This window comes from Anarrhichthys ocellatus, unplaced genomic scaffold (genome assembly GCF_004355925.1).
Source record: "Anarrhichthys ocellatus isolate YVR2014 unplaced genomic scaffold, GSC_Weel_1.0 scaffold4, whole genome shotgun sequence".
Classification (NCBI taxonomy): Eukaryota; Metazoa; Chordata; class Actinopteri; order Perciformes; family Anarhichadidae; genus Anarrhichthys; species Anarrhichthys ocellatus.
Genome location: NW_022280034.1, coordinates 8,543,655 through 8,561,423, shown reverse-complemented (window position 1 = coordinate 8,561,423; position 17,769 = coordinate 8,543,655). Strand labels below are relative to the sequence as shown.

The following is a 17,769-nucleotide window of genomic DNA, read 5'->3' as shown; positions in this document are numbered from 1 at the left end:
CACTGAATTTAATAAATAGATGTACTTTTAAAGAAAACACATGAGAGCAATTCATGCTCTTTAAAGGATTTGCCTCTCACGTCCTCTTTCCCGCAGTCACACATTGAGTCTTTTGTTGATGGTTGTGGAAAAGTCATGAAACACTGGACTTCTATTCCCAGACTGGGGTGAACTTTCACCCCCGCCAACACTTATGATCCAAGTACTCACTTATAGCCTACACAAACATTCAAATAGCATAATACCCCCCTCCCATCTACAATTCAAACGCCCACATGCATCCTCTGTATTGTTCCTCCGCGAAGCGATAAGATCCCCGAATTGCCAATTAATCAGTGTAATTGTGCCATTTGTCCAAAATGAAAGACATTTCAATAAAGTATTCATTGGAACATGTTGTATGATGACTTGCCCTCTAATCAATAGGCTTTGGAAAAAAATGGGTTTATGATGATGAATAAATGGGTGAATAGGTACACGTGACAAACAAACCAACGTCTTCTTAGCCTAGAGATTGAACACATTTAGTTTTGAGCATCTTATTTTGAAATCACAAAGTGTCCCCGACGACTCCTGTATCGACGTCATCACATGGCGACGCACTTTTCATTTTGTAAACACTTGTGAGCTGGGGACAAAAGTGAGGCATCTCATGGATATTCTTGTGAAGGTGACGTGTCTTATAAAGCCGAAATCCGTTTTTTCTTTCCCCACCCGCGATACAAACACGTTTAGAGGAACATTTGTGCTTCGTGTGTTCGTCACTTGCCAGTTAGCATGAAACATTAGCATGAAGATAAGTTAGCCAGTTGCCCACAGGGTTGCCTGCTAACGTTACTCTCTTGATTCCTCACTGCGTTGCTGGCTGTATTTACGCTTTAAGCGCAAAGCAACATTTTCCTACACATTAGCTGCACGTTTAGTCCAACGATTAATGCCAAACCAAAAATGGCACCTTACAGTTGTTGTGCTCTGTGGCATCTAAAAGCAGATAATACGAGTTTGGCTGAAATGAGTTCCTGTGTTTCAGGTGCACGGAAGTGGCGGGTATGACTCGGACTTCAGTGATGACGATGGGCAGGGAGAGACCTCAGAGAGAGGCCTTAAAAGGTAAGCTTTTACGACTGTAGACTTATACATAAGCTCGTTATTATTCATCAATTTATTCAATGATAAGTATAAATACATGGGGTTTTGTCTGTGCTGTACAAACTGTTAAACAGTGTAGGAAGTCATGTCATTCAAAGTCTGATATACTGTATTTTGGAGAAACTTGTCTCCAGTAGCTTACACATACACTGATGTGGGTGGACAGCCTCGCCCACTAACAAGCTTTCTGTGTTTATTTGAACCTTTGTCAGGAAACACGAGGAAGAAATCCTACAGAAGCCATTCCAGAAAGATCGGCACTCCCAGAAAGCTCACCGGAGTTTCCACTCTAATGAACTGGACAGGTGGTACTGTACAATAGCAGTGAAATACAATGCATTCAGACCCCTTCACTTACATTGAGCTAAAATCCTTTCAATACTTTAGTGAAGCACCTTTGGTAGCAACACAGCTTCAAGTCTTCTCGGGTATAACGTGACAAGCGTCGAACTCCTGGATTTGGGGGATCTTCTGCCAGTCTTCAGGCCAGTTTAATCTCGGTTTCATCAGACCAGATATTCTTGTGTGTCACCGTCTTCTTTAGGTGCTTTCATGTGTTTCACGGAGGATAGGCTTGAGTCTGGCCACTCTACCCTAAAGCCCATGGTCACATCTTTTACCCGTTGGATTGCTCAGTTTGGCCAGCTCTAGAAAGAGTCCCGGTTCCCGCTATGCTAGTGGGAACCTGTTTTTTTGTTTTTTTTGTAGCCTTACCCAGAGCTGTGCCTCGACACAATCTTGTCTCTTGCAGGCAGTTCCTTCAACCTCAAGGCTTGTTTTTTTTTTTTTTGCTCTGATGCAGATGAAGCTGTGAGACTTTATATAGACACCTTATATGCACAGGTGTGTGCCTTCCCAAATGATGTCCAATCAATTGAATCTACCACAGGTGGACTCCAATCAAGGTGTAGAAACATCACAAAGCTGTGCTAAGTGTCAGAGCTAAGAGAAAACCCTGTTTTGGCTTGTTATTAAGGGGTATTGAGTGCAGATTGATGTGGTAAAAAATAATACAAACAATTTTAGCATAAGACTGCAATTCAACAAAATGTTAAAAAAAAAGTTGAGGGGTCTGAATACTTGAATGAACTGTATACGAGTCATTTTATTTTACATGTTTGCTATCTATAATCATGGCAGAGCTTCCCGCTCACTTCTGTCATGTATTTTAATAGCTCATCTCAAAATAATTGTTATTCTTTTCCAGTCACATGCACTTTACATGTTCACATTGCTACTAATGTCAGCTCTGATTTTATGTGTGTGTGTGTATATATATATATATATATATATAAACTGCAGTCATTCAACATTGATTTACACTCCTGACGTATGCAGTGTCACAAACTATTTTCTTTACACCGTACTTTGATGAAGATGAACAAAATATGCCGTCAATGTGATCTAATCCTTGTTTATCTTTTAGATAACTGTTCTAATTCTGTTTTCAGAGAGGAGGCCAGGAACAGAAGAGCCCACCTGATATCATTGAATGCTGTATCCTTTTATAATTTGGTGTTTTTTTTCATGATGTTCCTTTTATAACGATAAAACAGATTGATAAAACTACAGACATTTTGCCATATACATATGTTCAAATAATCGTATAACAATAATTATAAAATACATTTGATGGAGGTCAAGTGCTCAGTTCCCTTCATTGAAAACTAAATATTTTTTTGCAATTCAAAGTGAGCGGACCTTAAGCACTGTCTTCAGTTTGAGCGACATAAGAAGTTTGTCGGTGACTACATACTTTATTATGGAGGACAAATGGCCGACTTCAATCGCTCTGTGTAAGTGTTAAGTCTCCCAGTCAAGCTTGACGATCAGTCATCTGCTGTCACTCTAGGCTGAAACTAATGTGAATATGCTAACCGTTGGTATTGCGTTGTTTTCATTCGACAACATTTTTAATAACAATTCATACCAGTTTCTCCTCATCTGCCTTCTCATTAAATCTTTTCTTTCCCTCAGAGCCACGGACAAAACCGATCTGGATGTGCTGCGCGAGAATCATCGCTTCCTCTGGAGGGACGAGGACGAGGAGGACATGACATGGTGATCACTCATCGCCAGCTCCCCACACAGGCTGCTGTAATATTCAGTGTGCTTTTAATTAGTGCTCCGTTTCAGATGAGAATGTCTTATCTTCTGCATTACTTCTGTTCCAGGGAGAAAGATCTTGCCAAGAAGTATTACGACAAGCTGTTTAAAGAGTACTGCATAGCTGACCTCAGCAGATACAAGGAAAACAAGGTGGGATGAGTGATTCGTTAGCCAGCTGAAACGGAAATACAGCAGCAGTAGGCGTTTAGTCGACATCAAACAATTAGACGGCACATACAGTAGCAGGTGGCTCATGATGCCTGTCGATTAGGGACTATTTTGAATACAGCAGCTGTTGTCGCACCAGCAAAATGCTGGAATGAGAAGCCAGTTTCAGACAAGAAAGTAAAGGATGTTGTAGTTTTTAAATGTGGTTGACGGAATCCAAATGATGACATACGTATGTATTATGTGCTTCATTAGGAGGCTGCTGTTAATCAACATACAGTGTTAAGTAATGGGACAAATACCTCTGGACACAAAATAGAAAAATCTTTCATTTTCTTGCACCTGTTTTGGTAATTCAAGTGTTGTTGTGGCTATAGCTAAGAATTATTATTATTATTATTATTATTATTATTATTATTATACCCACAAAATGTAGAGAAAGACAATAATAAAGCGAGCATAGACAGCTCAGCCATCCCAGACACTGCTCACTGCTGCCAGGACTCGGCAAGCTAATCCAAAATCACAGAATGAGCAAAGGCTAACATTCTATAACTCAGACACAACCTTCCACCACCACTGAGCCATTTTAGATAAATGTTCACGGTTATGATGCGTTTTGGCACCTCTAGTGTCCACTGGGCCATTCTGGTTTGAGGCCAGGCTTTAAAACTGATATGTTGAACCCGGGGGATGTGTGCTTACGGCTCCGTAGCGGCACGGTTTGGTCTATTGATGCTGCGCTCCAATGTGTGACTGTGAAGTTGCCAAATCTCAGATAGATGACATACTTGTATAATACATTATTCCCCAATTGACCGATAATGATAATTAGAGGCACTATAGTTTTTTTTACTTATTATTATTGATGCAAAAGGGCAGAACGAAAAGCAGTGATAATAACATCAAATACATAGGAATAGATTGAAACCAACAAAACAAAGCAAAAGAAGCAAACAAAAAACAGAAACAAACAACAGATATAACAATATTATTGTTATTACAAATCTAGAAGCTAAAGGCGGTTATGTGGGACACGTGTTTATGTGTACGAGTGCATGTATTTTTTTTAATTGATAGAAAAGAGACAGAAGAAGAGGGAAGCCTCAGCAAATAATAATAAGAATAGTAATAATATAATAAATGCATTAATAAATAAATACAAAAACAAGCTGAGGCACTAAAGTTCAAACTGACACCATCAGTCCAGTTGACTCAAAACTACATAATTCAGATTCCCTCACACATTCATATTTGTTACTGATTCCAAATGCAGTGATGAGTTGATGAGCATCATTCACACACAAGTGTAGTCGCATATTGATCGGTGGTGTTGGCTGAATGAGGAGTGACAGCATGCAGATGAATCACAGAGAGCGTGCTGTGAGAGCGAACAGGCAGGAACACTAACGACTGTATCATCTGGTCGTTGATGCTCGTGTACATACTGTACATACTGTACATGCCAGCCCTATAGCGCTGTGCACTTAAAGTCTGCTTCAGAGGAGCTTGAACGACTCATCTGCTGTATGGTTCCAAGTTATATTGTTTGTTTTTAGGTGTTTTTTATTTTTACTGCAGCACAAATTGCCCATTAGGGACACATAATGAAATGACTTGACGACAGAATTGTATTTACAGTACAGACTCGCATTTACAGTAAGATGTGAATGCAAAGTATCCCTCCACTAGAAAACATTCTCAAAAACAATATTTACATAAAGATATGCATTGAAGCTGTTCAAATCCTCTAAAAAGGTTTTACATTTGGTCAATAAGATTTTTATTTCTGTAGCTCAGAGTTCAGACTCTAACACAATTAATTCTTCCACTTAAACAAATGTGATTAAATGCTTCTGGTTAAATTAAGTTATGGTGGGATTCCTTCAATTAAGCTTATTGTGCTTGATTTAAGATTCATGAGGTAAGACTATTATTTATGCGCTCTGTGTCTGTCTTATTCAATTTGTGCCCAACAGTTTGGATTTCGTTGGCGGACTGAGAATGAAGTGGTTTCTGGCAAAGGTAGGACATTATCCTAATTTTGAGTTTATTCACATTTCTTTCCATTATTTTGTGCACTTTGCAATATAATATTTACATTCTGTAGTTATCTTACTCACAGGAACTCTGAAAACATTCTCGTTAACTAAACAGTCACCTTTACTTAACGAAGGTATTTACAAATCCATACATACAGTATGTACTGTATTCCTGTTGCGTAATTTACTGTTCGTACAAAGCAGGTAAGTATGCAGATTTTTTTTTTGTATCCCAACTTTTAAAACAGTATTCCATGACGATCAGTGTCTAGTACATTCTGTATAGAAATAGTATGTAGAATGGATTTAGGACACATCTAAGGTTTCTCCTGCCAACTTGCCCTTAAAACAGTTCACAGCCGTCTTCACTAGATGGCGACAGAGATTTATCGAGCAGTACAAAACATTCAGAGGGTACATCCCAACACAACACTCTCGAGGCTCGTTTCATTTTACTTTGACTCGTTGCCTTTCGCTTGAGTTGTTCGTTTTTGTTTTTGGGAACACTCTCCGCCAATCAGTTATCGATGGATCAGTTCATTCACACAGACGGTCCCCCAAAAGCTAATGCTGTTGGTTTATTATGTCTCACAGCGAAAGAGAAATCTCATTCTACCTCTGCACTGGTGACGGAGCCTACTTTGACAGATTGGCAGCGCTTTGATGATTAATTGCTCAGGATTAGTACAACACCTCTCTGTCTACCGCTCCTTCGTGTGACAGTTCCAGATATTTATAGGTTTACCTGGAGGCACAATATCAGCCGAGGATAAACCTGCCTCTGCAACTCACTGGTATGCTGTGAGACACGCACGCACACACTTTTACATTTTAATAATTTGCTTATGTTTACATCAATGCAGCCTCACAAGCATACACAGTATTTCTGAGAAAGCTGACTAAGCCAATATATTGTTCCAGATTAAGACTGTGTAATCCTGGTCTCTGACAGTTCACCCCCTGTAGTAATACTGTACAGGAAGTGGGATTAGATCAGGTCAGAGGCACTTCACTTCAACTGTCACGTCTGTGATTTGTTTACATTAATGATTCCCACAGAAATACTTCTTAAGCAGTATTTAGCGCACGGGACACTGAACTCTCCAGTGAAATCAATACTAATCTAATCCTGTAAAGTAGACCCAAGGTCCACAATGAGATGGCGAGAAAAAGCTTGTGCTAACTGAAAGTCAAAAGTGTTAATGTTGCAAGTTAAAGGTGTAAGAAGTGTTTATCGCATCACCCAGAAGGCTTTATTGTTCAATTAGTTCCACCTGGATTAAATGTTGTTAGACCAGGTTCAGGTGTGGTGTTTCTCATTAGACCACGATCCACCTTTTGATTACAGATCAATTAAACGCTAAACAGTGCTTTTTTTCTCCCAATTAAACTGAGCTTGCGTCTCCTGATAAAGGGGCACTGCACTTCCGCTCTGACACAGGCGCCTTTTTCGGAAATCATCCACTAATCATTTCCTGCTATCTGTGCACCTCGGGTCATGTTGGTATTAGGGACGGCTGTCTACTCTTCACCCAATCAGGTGGATTACAAAGAGCGCTGACCTTTCTTTTCATGGCCACGGTGTGATATGGGATGAAGGAAGATGCAGCACTGAAAGGTTTCCTTCTTTCTAAATGTTTTTTTCTTGAACATGAAGGAGAACTGGAAGAAAAAGATTGTGTTCTTGAATCAAGTACATTAGATAAGAATCAAATATCCTCCCCCAGAAGGCCCTGTATCTCAAGGAATCCTTAAAGAAAGAGATTTACTCTTACTTCATGCTCACCCTCTTCCCTTTCTGTTTGTGGTCCAGAAAGAGAATTAAGTCTTTGAGCTATAAAAGAAACACCTCTAAACACACCTTAAAATGTGCCTGCTGGAGCCTTTTTTTGTAAACAAACTGAAGTTACGATTAAAATCTGTGTTTTTTTTACCCAAACGCATTCTGTGTATTCTCAAGGTCTAACAAACACGTTGAATGTATATTTCTTCCTCATAGAATATTTGCATTGAATACTGTAAATCCACTACAAATCGGGGACAAAAACATTGCTCTATGGCGCTACTAGTGGTTGTATTTGTATCTCGCTGTTGGGCTTATTTTCTGCAAACATCAAAGCATGACAGAATTCGCAAGTTAAGTAGAGGACGGCTGGCTACTTAGCTAGCTTGCTGATTTCACCATGCTTTCATGCAACACTGGTTACAGAAAATGAGCCAAACAAAGTTTAACTTATCTGGCGATAGCAATGTGCTTTTCTACGCTGATAAGTGTGCATGGATGGAGCATTACGTTTTTTGAATTTACTCATTTAGCAAAATGGGTAAAATTAGCTATGTCCACCATGCTTTCATGCTAGAATTATCCTCTATGTGTCTATGGTCCCTCTGCCTCCCTCCTCGCCAGGGGGGGAGGGCCGGTGGAAGCTCCAGAGACTAGCTAGCTAACTAGCCCGCTCTGGAGATGGACAAGCTAGCTAACTAACTAGCGAGCCGTCCTCTCTGGGGCTCCCGTCTGAACCCTTCTCCTGGTGAAGTAGACTGCCAGTGGGTAGGGGTCAGCTCGTATGGTCCCAGTGGTTAACGTTAACTTCCTCAAGTAACACTAGCGGTCCCGGAGAAGTGAGTGACTGTAAATACTGAGAGGAACTCTAATGTTATGAAAAACTAACATGTTCAGTGAATTATTCTGCTTTCACCTATGCTCCGCCCACAAAACAAACAGAAAAGGGGCCTATGATTTCCGTAATCGGAGAAATCCCTCACTGAATGAGCACATTGAATATTCAAATGTGTCTTTAGTGTCTTGTAGGTGTGCAGGACACACTTTATTCCATGTTGTTTTTCTGTGCGTTTCCCTTCTGCGCTTTAGTCTTGCTGTTCAAAGGGGGTCAAAGGCCAAAAGCAGTTTTTGTTAGGCCTTCTGTCAAAGAACATTTACTTGACTTGAAATGTCCTGTCTTTAAAACATGGTTTTAACATGCTGTGCAGCACACGCTCACTGGCAGTGCAGGAATCAGATGTGACCCACCTCTGCTGCCATTGCCTTTATGAGGCAACTTTAAAACCGCACTGTGACATTATAGTTTTATAAGTTATTGGCTCACTGACCTTAGAGGTCATTTTGTTTTCTTTTATAATCCGAGTATTTATTTATTTTTGCATTTTTTTTAAGTTATTATTCCTACCTCTGCTCCATCCATAGATGTCAGGTTCATATACTGCAGTTAGTCTGCTAACAAATGGTTGAGTTTAAATGTTGTCACCAGTTTCCCTGACTTTCCCTGTTTTTGAATAAAAATGGAAGCGATCGCCCAATTTGAAGGTGAGATCCTCTAAAGTGGCTTTAAACAATCGCTTCAGCGCGACCTGGGTTCCGATGTAGACAGGATTTGTATTTTGTAAGGAAATCCTGGGCTTTGTTGTCCCAGACGAAATAAATCAGCCTCTGAACAGTAACTGAGTGTATTTTAAGTGTTCGAAGTGATGGCTCATTAGCCCATAGCCCACAAAGCTTACAGAGTTTGCCAGTCTAACAATAGAGACTGCCAGCATCTCTGTTCTTATTGTTTTAATGAGTTTCTCTGTGACCGTGTTGCTCTTTAAAATATAATATCAGTATTTCTCAATAGTAGTGGCAATGCAGGTCTTTGGACACAAACCCTATGAAACATAATCTTAGTAGTATGTAATGCTCTTTAGTCTACTTTGTTAACAGGATGCCGGGAAGTGAATACAAGTTGCAAAATAGAAAAGAGTAGTGAACTTCAGGCCAGTCGTCTGAACTGCTTGCCAATGGGGAAAGATGGACATAAAAAGGCTAAATCTGATCCAGAGTCAGAGGTGGGACTTTGTAGTTGGATAGAGTATCAGGCTTTTGGATGCCAGTTACTTCCCCCTTGTTTGAAAGATCTGCCTGGGGGCAGTTAGTGTGGATTGTTCAGTGTTTCCCACAGGCTGAGAATTTATTGAAGGTGGTCGACCCCGAGGTGGGAGGGGGAGTATCAAGAGATGACTGCAAAACAGCATTGAATTCTCCAGCTCAATGGCACAACTATTCCACATGAATGCAGCTTTCTAACAGATCTTTGAGTCTGCACTTAAAGGACACAAGAAATAGTTCTGGGTTTCTATTTTACTCTGAATAGGATCATAATTTACTGAATGAACATCATGCTGTATTGAAGAAGATTGAAACTAGCGAGTGAAAGCTCATGTTTACTGAGGTAATAAATCAAGTGAAAGTAGTTATTCTCTCATAGACTTCTATACAATCGGACTTCTTGTTGCAACCAGAGGAGTCGCCCCCTGCTGGCCAGTAGAGAGAACGCACGTTTTAAGACACTTCCGCATCGGCTTCACTCGTCAGAACCGGAGGTCGCTGCCTGGTTTGTGCAGCGAATTTTGTTACTTTTTGTCTATTTCCCCCCAGTTCCAGCCTTTATGCTAAGCTAAGCCAACTGACTTCCTGGGTGTAGCTACCTAAAGAACAGACATGTGTATGGTATTAAAGGTATTAATCTTGTCTTAACTCTCAGCAAGAAAGCAACTTAGTGTGTTTCCAAAAAAATGTCAAGTCAACTGGTGTCATGTAACAAATACATCCACAGTGTTTGCAATCAACTTGGCTTAAGAGTGAATGCGTAGTGAGAGCGACGGCTCAGGTGGTGACTGCTCTCTGACATCATCCAGCGAATGTTAATCAAGTAGCCATCTGGTGGCATTAGCCACCATTGACGTAGGACAGTAGTTTCCTTTCTTAATGAGTTTACTCAGCCACGCTGGTGCCAGCTCTTTTCAATGGCGCACGTGAGGATCACCTGATGTGTGAGGATTCCCCATCCTCCTGAACCAAACAGTGGCGATCATAACAGAGACCCCCCCCCCCCGTACAGGGGGCTTTGTTGTAACGCCAATTGTTTTTATTGTAGTGACGTGTGGCTCTGTCTTCATAGAACAGCTTATTAGCATTCATGTGGGACCAGGAGTCAGAAACTCTATCCTGACCTTGATTGTATTCAGTTCTTGACATTTATTTCGACAAAGAAGTTTCCTAGAAACACATTTCTGTCGACTGCACAATACAGTATATCTTATTCTTTTATAATCGACTCTGAGCTGCTTCTCTGCAGGAACGAAGGGAGTCAGTGTCTCACTCCAGGCTTTTACCTCCTCTCTTTACAGATAAAAGCTGGTGTCTGTAAGAATATCAGAGGTATTTAATTGAATTTCTTATGTGATGCAGAGAGTTAGATTTTTGTGAGTTAATATTGCTGAATATCTCAACAACCATTGGATGGACTGCCATGACATTTTGGACAGACACTCATGGTCCCTATATATTATAATTATCTCCGTAGCCCCACCATGACGTTAACATTTTTGTGGTTTTTGAGTGAAATAACTAAAAAAAATATTCAATTCTATTACCATCAAATTTGGTGGAGACATTCATGGATGAATCTAACAGACACTAATAGTGTTAATTGTTTGAATGCAGTTTGTTGCACTGTGGTTAGTTTTCAGTTAGAAAAATAAATGTGTGGGTTTATGTTATTGACTGTAGAGTCGCTGCCATTGAGTTTGAAATACAATGTGTTAAAGGGTCATGTGGTATCATAGCAACAATGTTAAATGTTGAAAGTAAGCCACATGGTGTCATTTAGTCCAGAACAATAAGTTCAAGTAGAGCTCAATATTCTGCTTTAGAGGTGCACTGGAATATTTATTCAATATAATTTCAACGATAAACACATTTGTTCAGATTCTTTTACTTAATAGAGTTTCAGGCCCTCCAAAATAATCTCAGTCAACCTAATCACAGCCAAGGACTTGAGCCGAGAGTGTCTTTATTTAGCTGACGTCATAGTCTAATGACGCATGCGAGGAGAAAGTCTGCCGTATGGCCCAAGTGGCCCAAAGCCACGGAGTGACGCAGACCGCCATCAGCGCCACGTCACCTGGATGTTATCACAGTCTCCATCTCAGGCAGGTGACGGAAGGCATCCTTTCCACTCGCCCGAGTAAGGAGCATTTCTCGCTCCTGCGCCAAGAATGGACTGTGCTGACGCACTCGCTCTGTTACTCTGAGGGAACCCCAGAGACCAGATCAACGCCACCTTAAGCTCCTCTCGGGATAAGAGGCAGGCTGTGCAGCGGCTGGAGGGGAGGCCTGAGGGGATGAGGTGAGGCAAAGAAAGGGAGATGAGAAGGAGCAGGGGGGAAGGGGTGTGGAGATAGACACAGAGGGAGACGAAGGAGAGCAGCGGGGTTTCAAGGTTGCCTGACAGAATCTGAAGCCTTTGGAGATTTAAAGTCTGCGTATCTCAATCCTAAAATAAAACATTTGCCTTTTCTGCTATACCATTTTGTTCTACTTGCATATTTTCTTTCTTTTTTTTCTATACCATACACAATAATTCTTTAAACACAATTTTTTATATATATATATATATATATATATATATATATAATTTGTACACTCACTGTCAGGGTTCTGTGGCTTGTCTGATCTTAAACATTTTACTAATTAATTAACAACAAATATTCTCTTGCGTACATTGTAAATTGGTGTAAATAACAGCTAGATGGCTAAAATGTGAATGTCATTCAAATATACGCATATCTGTATACGGCACATGTGCTCTTTTGTCTTCCAGGTCAGTTCCAGTGTGGAAATAAACGCTGCGAGAAGCAGGAAGGCCTCAAGAGCTGGGAGGTGAACTTTGCCTATGTGGAACACGGCGAGAAGAAAAATGCGTTGGTCAAACTCAGTAAGCTGAAACACACATTGGTTTGTTTTCACTATCTCAGCTCGTTCTTTCTTAAAGGTCTGTGTGGCTGGAGCCTAGTGGGGGGTTTTAAGACCCGGCTCATAATAATCCTGCTTCAGGTATCATACTGCAGAAAATCCTGTTGGAATAATTACCGTAATTGGAGGACCCAGCAGTCATCGTGAGCTCAGTGAGGCAGGAAATGACAGAGCTCTTTGAATAAGCTAGTGTAACAGGTGATATCCAGACATTTTGGAAAATTACATTAATAAGAAGAAGAAGAAGTCACATTTTTTATCAGTCCCATAGGTTGTGACAGTGATGAAACAATCTGGTGAATTTAAAGCATTTCTGAGAAATGTAATGGATAGGGATGATGTTGCACTGTTGTGATTTAATGAATACATTTCTCAAAACAGCTAAGCATTTGAATTCTACAAAGTTTTATACCTCAGTGTCGTATTATAAATGTCATGATAGAGGGTCATCTTTCTGACAAAGTAACACAGGAGCTCCACAGGGTTATGTCCCCGGACCTCTTCGCTTTAGTTTTAAAACCAGAATTACATCATGGAGGAGGTTTCCATATATAAAAGCAGGTTTTCTTGAGTAAAATGTCTACACTACATATGTCCACTCTAAAAATACAAAATAAATTTTTTTTTCACATTTCTTACCAAATACATCTTATAATAGAGGATGAAAAAGTATAAAACGTGCAAGAATTAATCTCACAGCAGCCTTATAATTACTGTAAAAATAATTAATAATAATAATTACATTAAAAACAATTAAAACTTTTCCACAAACTATTATATTTGAGTTGCTATTGATGATGCCGTGTTGTTTCTATTGTAGGATTATGTCCTGAATGCTCGTTCAAACTCAATTACCACCACAAGTAAGTACTTCTCAATGTTGATCTTTTTAATGAGTGATTTTAAAGATTGTGGACAGAATGCGCTGGTCTGCAGTAAGCAGGGCAGGTCACCACAGACAGACAGCCCAACTTACATTATTTTGTGGCATGTAGATTGCAATTTGTATTAATGTCTCCTGTTTGACCTTCTTGCCAGTTATTATTATTATTATTATTATATATCACATTTTCAATTTTAAGTGGAATCTTGACACATCTGACTGTGATGATGCAGCTTGAAAATCTTTTTTAAACGTCCCTTTGAGTGTTCCAGCAGACGTCGTAACAGAGTGTATGGAAAGCCTTCATCTGTATAAAACTCAAGCCAAGAGCCATTCATGCGCCTCTGGAAGTGCCTTTGGTCCTGAAGGTTTTAGCTTGCCTTACAAATAAGCGCTGTAATTGGCTGCATTTGTATTCTGAATGCTGTTTGTTCAAAGTGTGGGTCTGTTTGTAGGAGGAAGGAGGTGAAAGCAAAGACTAAAAAGGTGTCGGATGAGAACCAGGAGCCACCGCAGAAGATGAAGAAGGAGAAGAAGAGGAAGAGGTCGTCTTCACACTCCAGAAAGCACAAACGCAAGAGACGCAGAAGTAAAACCTCCGTCCTCTTCTCGCCAAATAAAGTGTCCCATTAATTAGGGCAGTAATCTCATCAGATGAGAACAGCCTGTGGGAGCAGCCTTGTTTATGTTTTGTTCTTGGAAGTGACATAATTTTTCTTTTGCATTTGACGTGATTATTTTATAACGACTCCCTTTTGAGTAAAACATGTTATTCTGTAACTCTCTGTTTCTATTCCAGATCCCTCCGGCTCTTCTAGCAGCTCAGAGGAGTTGAAGGACTCGGACAAAGGTAGCGTTCATAACTCTCTCTCTCTCTCACTCACACACACACACACACACACACACACACGTACCTCCCCCATATAAAAAAGACAAACACATTGGGCAGTTGATCTACTCCCCAGGCTTCTGGGCCGGGGACACTCCTCTAAACTTGAGTAAAAACACCTTGACAACCCTTTGTGAAAACACATCCATTAGCCCTGTAGGTAATAGTAATAGACAGACAGCAGGTCTGCTTTTTTTCTTTCTTTCCCCCATTCCTCTGGACGTGTTTTTTCTTTTTTCCTTGTCATTTTGCCCTTCACTTTGAGCAGAGTGAAATGAAATATGTCTTTTACCCCGTGTCCCTGTTCTGTTTATACCAGGATCTGGATGGATGGATGGATGGATGGGTTGGCGGGGGGGGCGGGTGGGTGGTGGTGTACACAAAAACAAACTTTCTCTGTCCAGGGTCATTGAGGTCAACATGCTTGGAATCCATTCTCAAACACTTACTTACTGACTTTCCTTCTTTGTGAGCGTTCAGGGAAGGTTCGGAATTTTAAGGTGATGGAAGGGAACTTATATTAGGGCCACATCTAGGGGGGGGCCGACGAAGCTAATCTATCATTTATAAATGATTCAAATCGTAATTGGTTAATTCAAGACTTTAATTTCTCAGCAAAAACTGAGCCGGTCAATAGAATTCCTGCTGTGTGAGGCTGAAAGTGAAGACCTGGATGAACAATTGCTATTGTTCGCCCGAGTTTTTCCTTCCTCAAAGTGGGACTGACAGCTCTCTGAATCTCACACTACTAGACTCTGATGCTGGGGATGAACCAGGGGGCCAATCGGATGGCGACCACTGGCGAGGACCCGCCCCTGCAGTAGAGGAGAAGTCAAGGTGAGGTTACCAGCCAATGTGCATATTAAATCTCATCCAGTAAGCTGCTGTAAAACCACCACAGACAGTCTTTACCAATTAGCCTACATATGTTACTGATCTCAATTATAGCAGAAAGGTAGACCTGAGATACTCTACACAAAGCAGTTCTGAACTGAAAGTCACTTAACTTTTAACCTGCCCCTGTTAAGCTTCTTCTGACATGGGAATTGCTAGAAAGATATATTACTGAACGTTTTTATTTACTATATGAACAAAACTCATGCACCAACACATCCAGTTAGTCAGGGGCCGCACGTACAATGTATTCAACAGTCCGTGTCAGCACTGTGCATGGAAGGAACTAACATTTCTCTCATTTTGTTCATCGTTTCTAGGGAGGAGGAGTTTGATGATTACTTTGAAGACATGTTTCTTTGACTCTGCCGGTATCAGCGGGAGCCCTGCTGTGACTACACTTCCTCCTGCGGGCCACTGACATCATGTTCTGTATAGAGTCTTGTGTACTTGTTGCTTTATTTGATTATATGTTTAAGGACTGCTGCAGAAATAAACACGAGGTTTACCCTGCATACGCCTTTGGTTCTACGTGTCTGTCAATCCCACCGCTATCACGGAGAAAAGTGATTGAAAATAGTTTCATCGTTAGTTTCATTATTTACACCTGCGCTTAAAAATAGCCTCTGGGAATAGTTTCTTGACATTCCCATCAGCCTCAGCTGTACATTTAGTATTTGTCAAAGTTTAGATGCCAACATGCTGATAGGAATATGGCAAACCTTATGCCTGTTTTAAAATCAGCATGTTATCAATGTCATTGTGAGCATGACATCAGCATTTTAGCTCAATGCAGAGCCATTCGTCACAACTTTGTTTAGGGAATGTGACGAGGAGCGAGTCCATGCAAGGTTATAATTAAAACGAGTAAATAATTAAAACAAAGGTCATCACAAATGAGCAATTCAGTTTGCGTAGCAGCCATGTCGGCAATGAAAGTGCAGACCGAAATGAAGCGATGCAGCTTACAATGTAAGCTGTGGGAAGGGAGAAACGGAGAGCAAAAGGGCCAGGTTGCATAGCCTAAAGCCCAGGTGAGGTCAGTCAGCTGATGACCCTCCTATGTCAGCCTCCAAGGACGTTGGAGGGACGTCACACTTGGCTGCTAGTCTTGTTTTAATATGTTAGAATTGCCTAAACTTTCAGTTTTCTCTTGTCAATTGAATCTGCACTTGGTATATTTTGCAGAGTACTTTCCTGTGCAAGGGAAAAAAAGAATTGAAATAGCCTTATCTTTAGTAATAGTAAAGAGTCCAGCACTCTGCTGTTACAGGGATTAGCTCAAGATGTCCCTCTGCCCAACGGCAGATTGCTGCCTCAACTTCAACTGGCAGAGAAGGAAACTGCGTGAGGTTGCTGGGAGATTATAGACCTATAGGCTTAAATAGAGACAGTATCTTGACTTCTTTCTGCTCTGTCTGTCTTGTTTTAACTTCTCTGCTTTCTCAGGAGAAATGATTTATGGCAGTGTTTAGCCAACAGGTGGTCAAGTGTAGTAAAATGTACATTGAGTAATAACGGTCGGTTGTTTTCGAGTGGCGGTGGGATGTGATTTGGCCCCTTTGGCTATACTTGTACACCTGGATGCATTTACAGTTGATCGATTGTGCTGTCACCATCTGTTTTCCCGGTTAAAGATTCTTGCCTTCACATGGCACCCATTTAGGGCCCTTGTGAATGTCCTGGGAGGAATTTATAAATCCCAAAGAACAACTTTTTAAAATGTAAAGCTCCTCTTCCTGCCACATGCCATTTGTTTCTTATGTGGCTTTTCAAAAGAAAAAGGTAGAATTAGTCAGTTTAAAATTCTTAAAATTAAATCTACTCTCTCTCATTGAAAATTCAGAATCTTTGAATATGTAGATATGTAAATAAGTTGAGCACCTTTAGTTTAGTTTGTGAAGAAAGGTGATGGGGGGGAGGGTCCAGCCTAGACGACAGGTCATGTTGATGCAGGGGTTTGAGGAATGATAGATCATCGGCTTGTTGTCTGTTCTTTCGTCAAACGTTCCATCTTGTCAGCAGAAACCTCTGAAGCATCCTGCACTCAAACTACACACACACACACACACACACACTGGATTGCACTGCTGCAGCATTGTTGCTCTGTCTTCTAAACGATCGTATACATGTTGAAACGATGACATGAACACCACAGTTTTCTGCAGACGGGCAGGATGTTGAAGAAAATAGCCAGACAACATTGTATCGAGCAGGGATCAGAACCAATCCACTGATCCTCTTTCCCCCAGAGGCTCATCCAGCTTTGGAGCCTCTAAGATCCCTGCACGATATATGACTAAGAACGAGCGCTGTAGCGGCTAAGCCCAAGGTTTCTTAAGTTCATTCTAATAAGAGATAAAGTATCACCTATTTCCATGTTGAGAAAAAGTGATTCCCTCTATTCTTACTCTTCCATAAATTCCTTTATTTGCTTACACATATTATATTTCATGACACATACATACAGTAGAGGTCGCCTCGTATGTCAAATGACAGATTTCTAATTTGTAAAAGACAGTTGATGGGATAAGTGGAGCGTTATTTGGTATCTCACAAAGGATCCTTAAAAGGTAAAGCGAGGGGCTATTTGGAGAAAGACTGTGTGCAGCAGGAACAATGAGGTAAATTCATGGTTAAATAGTGAAAACGTATTGCTTTCAGTGAATGCTTCTGCACAGGTCTCCAGTGACCACAACAGCTCCTCGCTTCACCTCCAGCAGCAGAAAAGGAGTTTCCAGGTAGTCCCAAAGCCCTTCTGATAGGATTAAGTGCCTTTGATTGATGCCCGGTTGATTAGAGGAGAAGACATTGTGCAACAGGA

At 40.7% G+C, this 17,769-nt stretch overlaps 1 protein-coding gene across 1 annotated transcript; it reads left to right on the top strand.

Moving 5' to 3' along the window:
- Positions 1-596: 596 nt before the first annotated feature.
- fra10ac1 (FRA10A associated CGG repeat 1) lies at positions 597-15,466 on the top strand. Its single transcript, XM_031843918.1, has 14 exons — positions 597-670; positions 1,031-1,110; positions 1,362-1,454; positions 2,601-2,646; positions 2,869-2,945; positions 3,127-3,210; positions 3,324-3,408; positions 5,406-5,451; positions 12,128-12,241; positions 13,100-13,142; positions 13,618-13,751; positions 13,962-14,012; positions 14,804-14,888; positions 15,266-15,466. Exons 1-14 carry the CDS (start codon positions 653-655, stop codon positions 15,306-15,308), a joined length of 999 nt encoding a protein of 332 aa, XP_031699778.1. The 5' UTR covers positions 597-652; the 3' UTR covers positions 15,309-15,466.
- Positions 15,467-17,769: the final 2,303 nt, after the last annotated feature.

Coding starts and splice junctions, on each gene's coding strand:
- fra10ac1 (XM_031843918.1), top strand. Junction 1,455..2,600: donor CACTCTAATGAACTGGACAG/GTGGTACTGTAC, acceptor TTCTGTTTTCAG/AGAGGAGGCCAGGAACAGAA. Junction 2,647..2,868: donor ACCTGATATCATTGAATGCT/GTATCCTTTTAT, acceptor CACTGTCTTCAG/TTTGAGCGACATAAGAAGTT.